Genomic DNA, 14,741 nt, shown 5'->3' on the forward strand with positions numbered 1-14,741 from the left:
ATTTCTCTTCAATGTTATAATAAGGACATAAGTATTTCGTTTGGAAATGGTGAACTGGCTCGTTATTTGCATTTTATGATTCAATAATATTGTTTTATTTGTTAAGTGGTATTTCAGGAAGAATTTTCACCAATAAAACAATTATCTCTTGTGATTTTTTTTTCATTTCTTTCGTAAAAAGTGGGGGATGTTTGTAAAGGATATATCCCCCCACCCCCGGGATTTACGCTAGTGCTCGGATCAACTAACAATGTGTTCCAAGACCGGTCTCGGGGCGCCCCGAGACTGCTTTGGACGCTTTGGATTCGGTGTAAACGCAAACCCGCCCGAGACTGGTCCGAAACAGGTTCGCTTGATACGCTCCATGTGGAAAGATTACATAGCGCGCGCTTGGAGCCCTTCCAAACCTCAGACAGCTTTGGTAAAGTCGGTGCAAACGCGTAGATAGCTGTCTCGGGGCTCCCCGAGACTCGGAACGATTCCGGTGTAATAAGGGGTCAACAATTTAGGTCAGCTTTTTTTAAACCAGACTCGGGGCGCCTCGAGTCTGGTTCAAAAAAAAATCAAGAATCCCACATATTCAGTTAGCGTTTCATCAATATTTTTATCCGACAAGTTGTCAGATCTGACATCTTTCCATGATTTTGATCGGCTGAGAGGCACTGTTCCTATGGTAACTGTCGGATAAAATGGGACTTGTCGGATTAAACGTCGACAAGTCCTTTCATGAAACGCCCTCCCCCGTTCTCATTATTGCCGATGCTTTACTGTTTATATGTTTTTATCAATAACGGGGGTCTATGATGACAAAATCTGTGCATGCAACTCCGCGAATACGAATTTTTGTGGGCTATTGGAACTTTCGAGCTTAGCCCGAGTCACACTGCGAAAGGCTGAGCAGAGACTTTTTTTTAGTAAATTGCCAAACGATTATGGAGTTCTTTGAATATAGTGTGATGTGCTTGTAAAGACAATTGGACAATATCTGGCTACTTAGTAGGTATATAGTCCTATCACAAAATATTTCATCCTAAAACATGAATTACACGTATGGTATTCAAAATTTTCAGACTTAACATTTAATCCAAGTATGCCATTATGCATTCGTAAAAAAAAAACATTTGAAAGAATATCAAGCGTGGGAAATACTAAAGCCCTTTGAACATACATTAAAGCTTTGTCATGAATTATGTTTCTTGATCAAGATATCATAAAAAGCAAAGCATCGGCAATAGTGAGAAACATAACTGAATATGTGGGATTGTTGATATTTGTAAAAAAAAAAATATAAAGCATGATAAAAATATTTCTAAACATTTAACACAAAAAACGAAGACAATAAACTTTCTATATTGCTTTTAATTCGAGTTTATCGAGGTTCACATAGCGAAACATTCGTAGTTCTAGTTTATTATAATGATTTGTACTTCACTTTTAATGACTTACAGGGGTCTGCGTGTATTACATAATTTTTCTTTACAAGTCAATGACAAAGGAGATAATTATTTATTCTTCATAGATTATGAATTGCTATAGATATACTGCGAGTGCAGGCATCGGTATTTTGTGTATTTCTGAAACCCTTCAACACTGTGTTATTTGGTGTTTTAGTTTCCCCCTTGACGAAATATATGACAGTCCAATAGATTTGTTAAAAATCTGAGAATTAGAAAAATGGGATGAAATAAAGTAAATTGTAAGAACAAGCACAGATGCGATGCCAATGTATCCAAACCTTGTTATTTGGATTGCTTATTCTGAAAGATCATCACCGTATATATTGACAGCAGTATGGCGTCGCACAGTTCTTTTAGATTGGAACAGTTATTATTTTTTTTCTTATTTCAAGTTCAAGTTATCAGGCATGTGATAACATCTACCAGTCCTAGACATGTAACATTGCTGTTCAGTAAAAGAAGCTATGCTAAAAATCCGAGTTGATACGTTAAAAACACTATTCTCCAACCTTGTATACTATAAGAACCTTTATTACAAGAAATGATCATAATTGTTTAAATTTACTCAAGAGATTTGAAATCTAAACAGTAATTTCCCATATCCTACATTGATATTGTTTGTAATATTGAATTATTTTTCTGGTGACTTTTTTGTGACTAATTTTTAACCAAACCTCCGACTTGGTTTAACAAAACTGATTAACAATGTCGCTCGGGATGCTTTATGAATGCAGTATACTACCTCCACACAAATTTAAAACACATTTTTAGGCCTGTAGAATTATAGAATGGAATTAGACAACCACCCAGGCTGAAGAATTAGGGGATAACGTGTAAAGATGTGACTTTCAGAGCCTCGTACGTTTCTCTCCCGGATTTTTCGATGTACGCCGAGCTGATAATGAAACTCCTCGTATTACGAAGCTCCACGGCGTACGAGTGAACAATGCCAAGCTCTCCGTACGTCCAATCAACGCTCGACCCATGCGCCTCATCTACGTAACAATAATGATGAAAAGTAGACAAATAAGTAGTTGGTCGTCATTTTTCATGCAGTGTTTAGTAACATAATATGCAAAAGAATTATTTACATTATGAACTCCTTGATGATCTTGATCATGATAATCATGAGAATATTTTTTTACAATGAAAATGATGATCATGATAATGATAATAATTATGATAATGATGATAGTGGTGGTATGGTATTAGTGATTTTGATGGTATTGCATGGTGATAACGTTCACGGTATGGCATCGCTTCGGTTCAGTTTATTTTACTTTTCAACAAACAATCATGGACATATACATGGTAAGGAGTATTGAGTATGACCCTAGTTTTGATGGTTACACTTCGTAATTCCGAAGGTTCGTGATTCCGAAAACGAAATAAAGTTCGTTGTTCCGAAAACGCGGGCACAAATTTTTGAAATGCTTTTCTGTCAGCGCCATGAGCACTGAAATGTTTACCCGTGCGCTATATAAGTAGCCGCTATTATCATGATTATTATTATCATCATCATCATTATTATTATGGTCAATTTTGAGCACTTATTTGATTTTTACGCGGGCTTGAAAATACGCGCGCTTCATGACTTTTTGTCTACTTTCGTCGATATGTTCCGTCGACTCGGAAGTTTAATAATGTGATGTAAATATTTATAGTGATCCGTAATGTTGATGTGATCATTGATGGAATTTAACAAACGGCGCCTTGAAGACTTCGTTATGACCTGATGACATTGAAAAAGGTTCGCTGCACATATCCATAGTAACCTCCATAGATGACATGAAAGTGAGTATGGTGAAGGAAGTGGTCGATTTTGAGATAATGAAGGGGGAAAATGGCTATTAGATTAAAACAAAATGATAGAGATGATTCCGACGAAATTGATAATAGTGATGATAATAATAGTAATAATAATGAAGATAACAATAATAAAAGGTATTTTTCTAGCGCACTTATTATCCAATAAGTGATCTGTCATACAGACAAACAATAATCCTTATTTACCCAAGCAAGGTAGCCGCTGATGCTATAACTGATCTTCCACACAGCAAAATCTGTGGTGTTAACCGGTGTACATAGAGGACCACACCAGTTATTTTACACCGGTGTTAAATTGTCAGTGCTATTTTAACACCTATAGGTTATATTGTAACACCACTGGTTGTTACATTTACACTATTTGGTGTTTTGGTAAATCTCGAGGGTGTAATTTTAACACCTCAGGGTGTGGTCCTCTATCAACACCAACTGGTGTCAGTTTTAACACCACAGTTTTACAGTGCAGAAGGCGGCCTGCATGACAGGGCCTTTTCACATGTGAATCTTAAATCATCATTGTAATTATGACTGCAATTCGTCTGTAGAATAATCGGACCTTTCACACGCTCACTCGAAAACTGTGGTTTGAATTCGAATTCCCGAGCAAAGGCGGTATGTGTCAATAATGATAATATTATTCATTTTTTGTTCTAATTTTCATAGTCACCATCAACAATGTTGTTGTTATTGTTATTATCAACAAATTGTAATTATCTTTATTATTATTGGTATATATATTGATATTATTATCATTGTCATTATTATTACTATAATTATTATCATTATTACTACTAATATTATTAGTATTATTTTAATCATTATTTGTACAACTGTTATCATTGTTATCAATATTTATCACTAAGGAATATCCAAACAAATGAAATACATTACTCACATATAACTGTAGCAATTGGACCCAAATTGGTGTGGTACACTGTTTCGCCATCATACACACTTTGCAGTGCACTTACTGACCTAGTAGCCACATCAATCTGGGAAAAAGAAGAAGAGCAAGAAGAAGAAGAAGAAGAGGAATGAGAAGAAGAAGTTTTCCATTGTTTATTTTGTAACATAATAATAAATCGATAAGAAATTAATGACATAAATTTTACACAAGCGAAGTCATATACGCTACAATGCAGGTAGAAATTAAGTCAGCGAAATCGTTCATTCCTCGGGAGGCAAAACAATGACGTATAGGACTACAAAACGAGCAATTTATAGTGTCATCGTAGGTTGAAATTGTAACATGAACACTCGATTTCGAAGTAATTATGAGACATCTATGAATATAATGGATATTTGGTGAATCGTCATCGTCAAATTCCCTCCAAGTGCTCGTTCCTGTAGGACATATTTGCTTTCTACTATACATTATTTGCAATATTGCGTAAAATTGTGTACGCCCAAACGCGCATCTGCGTATAAATAACGCATGCACGATTTTATTTGTCAGTCTTCCTTTATTGAAATTTCTTCAATGTTTCTAGTCAAAGTAGTACCCTTACCTCAAAATAATAGGATTTGAACAGATGAAGAAAAATCAGACAAACAAAACACTAAAAATTTGATAAAGATTGGACTAGGAATTACGAAGTTATGGCCTTTTCAAGATGAACATTCAGTGAGCAAACTGCATATCCCCTCTTGTTCGTTTGTAGTTTATTATATGAATTCGGTTTATTCATTTTTTTCCTCCAATAGCTAACAAGGAAATCGATTGACAAATCATTTAGTGCATTCGAAATTATTTGCTTCAATCACATTTCATTATAAGGAAGACATATTATCATTCACACATGACATGAAAAACAAGAAAACAATTATGATTTCATGTAATAGCATAAAGGAAAGTGGGGATGTAATATCATCAGCCCGTCTCATGAATATTCATGACGACATGCATGAAACTGTTTTGACAATAGTATATTGCTAATCTTAAAAAATAAATAACTTAGCTATCTATTATCAGATTTTGATGTTATGTCATTATAAGGGAGATATATCATTCACGCATGTATGAAAAACATGAAAACAAGTATGATTTAATGTAAAAGCATAAAGGAAAGTGGGGATGTGACATCAGCACGAATGACAAAACATGAAATATTTGTTTTCTACAAGTGTAACTAGACCAAATCATCTGGTCTATGAAGGAAAAGGACTAGAACTAGACGCAGTTCTGCGGGTATACGCGCATGCAGTTGCTTGTTTGGAATCCATTCAGTGCACTGTCGGCTTTCTTGGTCGAGCGAGCAAACATATAAATAAACCTAACAAAAAAGTTCTCAGCCTCAAAATATTAAGTACATTTCGTCCACGAACAATTTTGACAAGCAAAAAGAAAACAAAAAAGGAAAATAATAATAAGGTCTTTACTTTCAAGGGGGGGCACACTTCAGTTTAAACGCCATTTTTCATTATAAATTCTCATTGTGCCTCTCGAGGGTGGGGGCACGGCCCCGGATCCTCCCGTGCTAACAATAGTCACCTGTTCGGCGTAGTCTGGTGGTAAAGTCTCTGTGTATCCACATGGAGTCATCCACATCTCACCATATGCGTGAAAGTCGATGAAAGCAAGAACGCCACGTTCATTGTTAAGTTTTTGTATGTGATCGGTCACCGAGGAGACTTCAATTTCGGAAAATGCGTTAGGACCGGGGTATGTCTCTGAACACTTAATCGAGGATGCAACTAAAGACATGTAGAAGATAAGAAAATTAATTAATTGTGAGCATATTCATTACACGGACAATATTAACAATCGTCCAAAAAATACATCTTATTGAAATGTGTTATAATCGGTAAATCATGATTTCTTTTCTAAGATTTTGTTTTCTTTATTTTGGAAGAAATAAGTATTGGGTTCATCATCTCAAGATACGATTAAATACAATTCAATAGGCAGTAAAGAGTCAAACAGTAATTTGAAAAAGGTCGTTGCTCTAAAAAATGAAGGTGAACACGTTTATAAAACAAAAATGACAAGCATAAGGGGAAAAAAATTTGATCCAAAATAAAGGTGATTTTGGTCAAATTTCTACTTTTTGGTACAACAACTTTATTTTCAAAAGGTGATGCCAATGGTGTATAACCCCCGAGATAAATATTTGGATGTGTTTCAGCACGCCATGTAGCACCCCCGCTTCCCAGGGCAATGTGAAGAGGCAGACCCCTCCCTTGCTCTAGGGGGGCGCGGAACGGTTTTCTAAGTTGGGCTGACCATGCAAAAAATCACAATCATATATGGTCATTTTTACGTTTTTGTGCACGGTTTTGGAAAAAGTGGGGGGCTGAAGCGCCACCCCCCCACCAGCCCTCCGCTTCCGTGGCCACTGGCTCTCTCTACCTATATCCCCTCCACAGCCCTATCGCTCTCTCTTTCACTCCTCCCATTCCATCCCCCTTTCTTTTGTATATAATGTACAATATAGGCTTATGGCTTATGCATGAAATATTTTAAGAAAACCAGCAGTGGTTTATATACACTGTAAAAACATTGCGTAACATTTTAACCAGCGCAAGGGTAATTATGTGTCCAACCGATTTGGGGCAGTATATTACCCAATGCGGGAAGCATGTTTTTCAGTAAGATTAAAAAATAAGCAGCACTTACTTTTTCAAAAATTTTCATCACGCTGCATAAATAAAATTGCCCAAAAGAAATGCCAAATATTGGTTGGACACATAATTACCCTCTTGGAGCATTTTTTTGAGTATGTGTGTGTATATAATGAGTAAAAATACACTGTAAAAACGCTGTTTGGAATTTGAAGCACGTCGTTTAACACTTATTGTTTAAACTTTTCAAATAAGTTGTTTAAAAAGTTTAAACAACTTGTTGTTAGAGTGACTGGCTTCAACAATATACTATTTTTTGAAATATATATATATATATATATACATATCAAAGACGGGAGATTTAAGAATTGAATTGAACTAAGGAAACTTACCCCACTCGTAATCCCAGTTCCTATTCGGATCTACACCATAGCACGATGAGAGTGGAAGTGGTTTGCGTGTCTTGCGCCACATGCGATCCTTATTAAAGGAAATGACAAGCAAATAATCAATTAACAATGGTTTAATGAATATTCAACGTCAAGTTAGGAGTATTTTAATGGATGCTCAACATCAGTTAACAACGTTTCAATGAGTATTTAAGAAGAAGAAGAGTAATAATAATCACAATCGCGTTTAATGTTTTTAACACAAGTACACACTTGCAACAATAACGCATATGGTATTTTCCTTTAATTGATTAACGATAAGCCCAGGATTGTCATGAGGCCTTATACCAAGTTCTCACTTTCACGATTCAAACGTACTCAATCGTGAAGTGATCTTAGTGATCTTATCAGATCGTATCAGATCATATCACATCAGTCGTGACGATCGTATTGATCGTAGAAGAAAATTTGAATGGTTCATAAACTTTTGCGATCAGTTACGATAGGCCAATCGTGTCGTTCGTATAAAGATCGCACGACAATGGGAATGAGTTATTAGGCCACACGGTCATCGTACCTGCGCTATGAAATCGTAGATAATCGTAGATACTTACGTCGGTCCAGGTAAACTCGTAACCATCGACGTTATACACAGGCAGCATGTACACGTCTAAATTGTCCAATATATCTCTTGCGTCCAAATCGTTGGCCACGTAACCTTCAACGAGCTGCAAAAAAGAAAAAAAAAATAATGCATTATGAATTTCAAAATGCTCTAAATGCATTAAAATTGCGACAAAAGACATGGAGTTTAACGACTGCTCGACTAGATCAAGGCATTCCACCCCAAGGCCCACTTGAGCTTTATTTTGTGGTTTTTTTTTCGAGAGGGATAATGACATTATATGACAAAAAGAAGCAAAATGTGTAGTTTTAATGGAATAAACACACTCGGCTCTCATCAACTCAAAACACTAAAAGTTTTTAAATCTTTCTCTATAAATCCATATGGAGTTTAATTTTTCTTGAAAACAATTCATCTTAATCAAATATGTGACAAATAACATTTCATACATATTTTACATCGTTGAAAAGAAAAAAGGAAATTTTTGACTGATTTCGTAGCAAAAGTGAAAAAGCTCTTCCTTTAGTAGGATGCAAACAACATAGATATAAGATTTGACCCCCCCCCCTCCTCCCTCCACCAAAAATAGTGAATAAATGAAATAAGATTGAAAAAAAAAATTAAAAACAAGAAAATATTGAAGGAGAGTATCCAAATTAGTGTAAGAATGTGCATTATTGTCAATTAAATTACCCAAATATGTTATCACGTTATCGAAGAAAGCATTCATTTTGAGATGAGTATGCGCCTAATTGCCTTCAAATTGCGAACAAATTTTGGTAAGGAAATTCACATTATCTGGTCTACATAACTGTTCCCTGTTTGATCTATAGGCGAATACAGCGAGAGGATTGTATACTATAATGCACATTTTTTTTCTTGATTACGGGTGATTATGAAAGCATTTCAAGTGTTTATCAAAAGATCAATCCGATTTATTCTACTCGTCACAGGAACCATTCCAACATCATTTCGAGTAAAAGACACTTGCTCCTCCCCTCCGTCAGAATCGAAGGTCAATTGGGATTTTGTTACGACGAAAAAAAATAGTTATGTTACAGAAGGTTCACTATTTTGCATCTGAGGTATTAAAGAAAAACACACCTTTTTCAAAGGGAAGACATACACACCTCTTCGGAGACCCCCCCCCCCCGAGTAAATAACTTACATGTATGCCCCCACCCACATAAACAAATCTGGTTACGACACTGTCATAGAGTAGGATATATTCTCTAGAAGTCGGTTGTGTTAGTTTGTGTAACCGTCCCCCGGGAACCGTCCAAGTATTTTGACATAATTATAAAGCCCCCGAATATTCATGTCGTTACCAAAACTTGCAACACTTTTATACAAATTGAAATAACATTTAGCTTTTCATAATAAGCATCAGTGTGTAGGCTTATCAATACTCATACCAGTTTAGTCATGTAAATAATTGTAGCTGGGGAGATCCACTCGCGGGCGTGGATGCCGCCTTCGTACCAAACGACCGGTTTTCCTCCCGTTCCTCCACTTATCTGGTGATAGAAACACAAATCAACGCTGTAATAACAATTATGTTTTAAAAAAGCACGGTCGCCATTATTGGCTATATGCTTTCAGATACAAATTGCAGACATCTATTCTGATTGATTCATACTGATTTTTTTTTTTTTTTGGGGGGGGTTGTTCAAAGAAAAGGATTTTATCCGTATATTTAAAACATTTGTGATACAGGAGAAATTGTGGAAGTAAGACATTCTACAAAAATTACTGTTTTCACTTTGTAATTTATTGTTTGAACCCAAATAATGTATGCATTATGTCAAAGCTAAAAAAAATCAATGCTTTCATATAATGTAAGTTTGAAAAAAAAATTGTTTTGGTTTGATCGGATCAAGATCACTCTTCCATATTGGCCAAGGACATTTAGCAGCTTGAAAATAAGAAAACTGCATTCTGATTAATTAGTCAATGACCTTTTTATTTTAGTCATCTTGACACTCATAAACGCTAAAATATAAAACTGTGCTCATTTTTTTTTACTGGGGTCTTCTGAAGCAAACCTTTAAAGCCCGAATCGTCCGTCCTTCATAAGAACTTCCGACGTCAACGACTTCTACGAGATTTGGATATGACAAAGCCAAGTCGTCCATCCAGTTATTAATCTGGAAAAAGAAATAACAAAAAGAGAGAAAAAAAGGGAATCGCGGGTGGGTGAATATCATCATGAAGAGAAGATCAGACCGGAGAGAGAGAGGAAGAGAGATACACTTTTCTTTCTGAGGAGTCAATTTGACTAATGAATGGCGCTAACTGGGTGTCAATTCATTTTCGAGGCAAGTAACTCGTTTCCCAGTTACTTTCAGTCGGAGTTTGAGTATTTTTCAGCGGATAATTTATCACTCTGAATACAGTTGACTCCAAGTTGCACTGATTCCGAGTCAATTTACTCCGCAGAAATAAGAGTGGAGATAGGTAGACAGAGAAAGGGAGGGAGAGGGGATTCATCGTGGGCTCAATAGCGATATAGTGGGAAGAGATGACAAGAACCACTATACAGTGTCTCCCACATAAAATAAAAGGAAACCCGTATTTAGAGTATGATAGCTCAATAATATGTTTCGATCATTAAATCATCGTTACTCGTAAGATTGGAATCTCTTCTTTGATTCGAGACCAAATACAATATTGAGTTATTCACACATTGCGGAGTAAAATCAATAATCAGACAAGATGATTTGAAGAAGCATCCCGGATCGGACGTGAAACTGTATACTCCGTTTCAATAATAGATTTATTTTTTTCTTTCGTAATTTAAAGGAACAAAATCATTATAAAAGAAAAATAAATCGCTTTAAAAAATCTGTAAGCGTGTTGTATAGCTGCTATTGAGTGTCTCCATTATCTATCGCATAAAAATAAAAAAAGCAAAATGCTAGGGCCTATAATAGTCAGAGTTGGTTATTGCCATTAATTTCTATGTTACCATCTTGTTAATGAAGAGAGAGGAAAGAGCCAGTAGAGGTACCATGGAAGAGTGGTCTAAGGGGTCCGTTATACACGAAATTCCAGCCACGCGGTTCATTGAGCAAGGCAACATTACAACTGGTCTACAACCATGACTGTGCATATGTTCTTCTAATCAGTTGTTGGAAAGTTTCACTCCAATCCGGGCCGTAGTGTGCTGGGCAAACCCTTCACTCGAGTTAAGGGTCTGAATGGATGATTTCAAGTTCGGTGTTGACCTTTTGGTGTTGGTGGGTGTTAGGTCAATTTTTACACGATTATAACACCAAACATAAAATGAAGTTGGTCCCGAAAAGTCACTCACTAGTTGATGAGATGTCAATAATATGATCTGGATCAGTTTTACAAACTCTGAGTAAGTTTTGGAGCAAGGGAAGCAATCAAAATTTCAACACCAACACCGGACTTGAAATCACCCAATGTGCAGCCTTCTCATGCCTTGCGTACTGAAGGCTCTAAGTTTTGCATGTGCTAGTCTTTGCGTGGAGGCACACTTGTTGATCAAAGTTCCAATCAGGGCCTGTGCTTGCAGACTATATCATGATATATATATAAAAAAATATATAGTTACCGTATCAAGGGTGTTGTAATCGGTGTAGCTAAAGCCAGGCACCGCTTCCACCCTCTCCCCATCGATATCCTTTTGAAGATCCTGGACTGTGACTTCGAACTCGAGATTGCGACGATTGATTTGACCGACAACAAGATCTTGGTGCAGAGGGCTGATTAGCATGTCGACAGGGCGATCGACTGTGGTAGGGGACTTCCAGAAGTCGACCTAAAAGGGACATAAACATGATAAACTTCGTCTAAAAATATTACATCTCGGGACTCGGGGTACATTAATTTTCTTTCTTTTTTTTACAAATAAATTCATCTCGCTTTCATTAGCGTGTATTTTGCTCCGAGACGTAGGGCGCATTAATAAGCGCTTTTTTCAGAATGGCCCAAAGTGCGTTACAGCATATTATTACCCCGGTCATTGGATTCATTTTAATCAAGCACGAAAAGTGCACAATGTGGCTGCATTCGTCGCAGCCACATTATGGCGCTGGCAAAATCAAACATACAATTTCTTTCGCATCCTACCGGGTTCCAATTTAGCACCTGGGTCGAGCGTGGCAAAGTGTGGATTAACGCCTTGCCAAAGGACGCAAGACCGCGGTGGGATTCGAACACACGACCCTCTGTTTACAAGGCGAGAGTCAGAACCACTACTCCACGACTCTTCCACAGTGCATTCATGCACAGAGGTAACAAATTAACTACGTCCGTCGTTTTCGTATCAGACGCTTTCTGGAACGTAGAGAATCTGTTGTCAAAAGCCTATCATGACAAAGTAGTCTTTGTCGAAAATCGCTGAATCAAAACAGCTGTGTCGTCCTGGACTCTGGACAAACGACAAATATACAATGTTTCGTCAGCTCCGAATCTTAGGACGACCAGCTGGCCCGGTCCACCGATTTTCGACAAAGGCCTCTGAAAGGATCCCATGGAAGCACAGTGGTATATTATTGAAACCGCTGAAATGGGCCATCCTCCATCTGTATGTTATGTTTAATTGATCATGTATATATTTTATCTTTTTATATGGAAATAAATAAATACAAACAAACTGTCCACTGTGATTTGACTCGTATCTTCAATAGATTTTCTACGTTGTAGAATTCGTCCGCGTTGCAACTGCGAAAGTTTGCTGGATTTTGCACCTTCAACAGGGTCGCATGCACGCTAGATATTTTTTCTTTCCTGCGGCAGATAACCCAATAACAAGATTTATTCCGTCAAATAATACATCTCATGAATATTCGTAAACACGATTCGTAAAGATATCAAGAAACTTGCAACACCTGGAGCAACTCGTCAGCATGATGTAATCCTTATATGTTTGCACAGCAAAAACTCTGGTGTTAACCAGTGTACTTAGAGGACCACACTAGTTATTTTACTGCGATGTTAAATTGACAGTATTAGTTTAACACCTATAGGTGTTATTACAACACCTTTGGAGGTATGGAAAAGGTTGCTATATTTCTATTTAACCTACATGCAAATCATTATAAGAAATGGCAAGTGTTATTATGGAATCATTACTTACATAATCTTTCACGGTGTCCTTAAGTGAGAAGAGTTTCCCAAGCTCCTGGTCATTTTTAGGAGTTACCCTGAGTACTTTGTATCTGACACGAAGATGAAAAAAATAAATGAAATTAATATCATACGATAATACACTATTCATTTGAGGTAACTGCTGAGTATTCGAGTTGTAGCAATAGTGATACTGAAGCACTTTCGATAATAGGCCGTTTCCAATATTAAGAATTTTCCAATTGTTGCAGACTTTGTGCAATTTTTCTTTTTCCTCATGATGATCAAACGCTTGGCCCTTCAAGAGATCATTTTGGTTGACCAAAAATACCTGATGTAAATCTTTCACACTGCCAAGATTTGGATGCCCAACTTTCAACCCTGAGCAATACACTATCCACACAACTATTGGTTAAAATCTGCCCAAGTTGGGTAATAAAAACGAATAACTAGGTAATGAATTTGCTCAATAGGATAATCATCACTAATAACCGTCCACTGTTCACATCGCGCGGCGCCTGCACCAGCCCCCTAAGACTTGCCGACGCTATGATAACTCGTGCGCGGCAGCGTCTTTGCTCATTGCCTGACGAAGTCCAGCAGCTTGAAGACGAAACGTCGCTTTCCAACTACGTTGTGAGACAACTGGTTATTTCTTTTACTTAGGATAACAATCGCCCAGAATATATAAATTACCAACGTACATTACCCAACACAGTGTACAGTATGTTGCCCAACATCAGACTTACGGTCTTTTGTCACAAATCTATCTTTTTCTGCTGTAAAAGCCAAGTCCACATGAACAAAACGTTTTCAAGAATTTTTTTTTACAAACCATGAACATTAAAAAAAAATCGGGTGCAAAGTAATGGCATTCCAATATTTACCTTACTCTCAAAGAACATTTATATGCACGTCACGGTTGTATGCATACGAGGGAAACAGTGATATCATATACTACTTATGCTATTACTTTTCCATTTTTTCCCCTCATGATAATGTAAAATATTCCTTCTTTCTGAGCTGCTGAACATGCGGAATTACCATAATTAAAAACTACAATGGTGATTCAACGGAGAGCGTCATCATTTTCAAGTCAGCAAAACATATATTTTATCTTTCGTTTGATAAAATATAAAGGCATTAGTGAGTGTGTGAAATATCATCGACTGTTTCATTTGCATGTAACCCGTATATTGTTCATAATATATAATAAATATATTACTATTCTGAAACAAAATAAAATAAACAAACGTTAAAGTGTGTCTTCATCGTCAAATCTGAAAAAAAGGAAATATATTATAATAAAATAATCTCTCTCTCTCGTCTTCCCTTCCTCTATATTTTATCAAACATATTTACGTAATGAAAAAAAATATGATTATGTTTGATAAACAATATCACATTATTATTGCCAAAAGACTTTGAAAAGGAAACTCTGAAATTAATTAGATTTTAACGTACCCATTGTATTTCTTGGCAGCCAGCGCGCTGGCTAAAAGAACGGCAAATGTCAGAACACGAAACATCTTCACTTCTGTTCTATCAGGAACGGTAGCAAAGAATAAAGTGGTAACAGTTCATCATGACTTGTAATAGTCGTTCACTATCACCCACCTGGGGAATAGATAATTATGGGATAGATAAAAGTAATGAATATTCAACGACTTAAGGGTACATAATTTTAGGAGACGGAGCGGGTGCTGAAAGGAGACAACATCCTCCTCCCCATATTAATTTCTCAACAATTGCACACTCAGGCCCGTATTCTGATAGCAGTTCTAA

The 14,741-nt window shown here is 36.6% G+C and overlaps 2 protein-coding genes across 2 annotated transcripts in view; one reads left to right on the top strand and one right to left on the bottom strand.

Moving 5' to 3' along the window:
- LOC121408467 (carboxypeptidase B-like) overlaps positions 1-14,741 on the top strand; it is a 32,100-nt gene that overhangs the window by 3,769 nt on the left and 13,590 nt on the right. The gene's annotated exons all lie outside the window — the stretch shown is intronic.
- LOC121408468 (carboxypeptidase B-like) lies at positions 1,484-14,541 on the bottom strand. Its single transcript, XM_041599947.1, has 10 exons — positions 14,421-14,541; positions 12,967-13,048; positions 11,440-11,646; positions 9,905-10,006; positions 9,275-9,376; positions 7,849-7,962; positions 7,238-7,325; positions 5,776-5,978; positions 4,180-4,276; positions 1,484-2,452 (listed from the first exon to the last, which is right to left on the bottom strand). Exons 1-10 carry the CDS (start codon positions 14,483-14,485, stop codon positions 2,277-2,279), a joined length of 1,236 nt encoding a protein of 411 aa, XP_041455881.1. The 5' UTR covers positions 14,486-14,541; the 3' UTR covers positions 1,484-2,276.

The sequence above is a fragment of the Lytechinus variegatus genome, chromosome 2, assembly GCF_018143015.1.
Source record: "Lytechinus variegatus isolate NC3 chromosome 2, Lvar_3.0, whole genome shotgun sequence".
In the NCBI taxonomy this organism is placed as follows: Eukaryota; Metazoa; Echinodermata; class Echinoidea; order Temnopleuroida; family Toxopneustidae; genus Lytechinus; species Lytechinus variegatus.

What these genes read in the sequence shown, in the direction of transcription:
- LOC121408468 (XM_041599947.1), bottom strand. Translation starts at nt 14,485, where the DNA reads ATGTTTCGTGTTCTGACATTTGCCGTTCTTTTAGCCAGCGCGCTGGCT. An exon ending in ACGAGTTTACCTGGACCGAC is followed by an intron (nt 7,326 to 7,848) that starts GTAAGTATCTAC and finishes TCCTTTAATAAG; the next exon opens with GATCGCATGTGGCGCAAGAC. An exon ending in CACCAGACTACGCCGAACAG is followed by an intron (nt 4,277 to 5,775) that starts GTGACTATTGTT and finishes TCTTTTTCCCAG; the next exon opens with ATTGATGTGGCTACTAGGTC.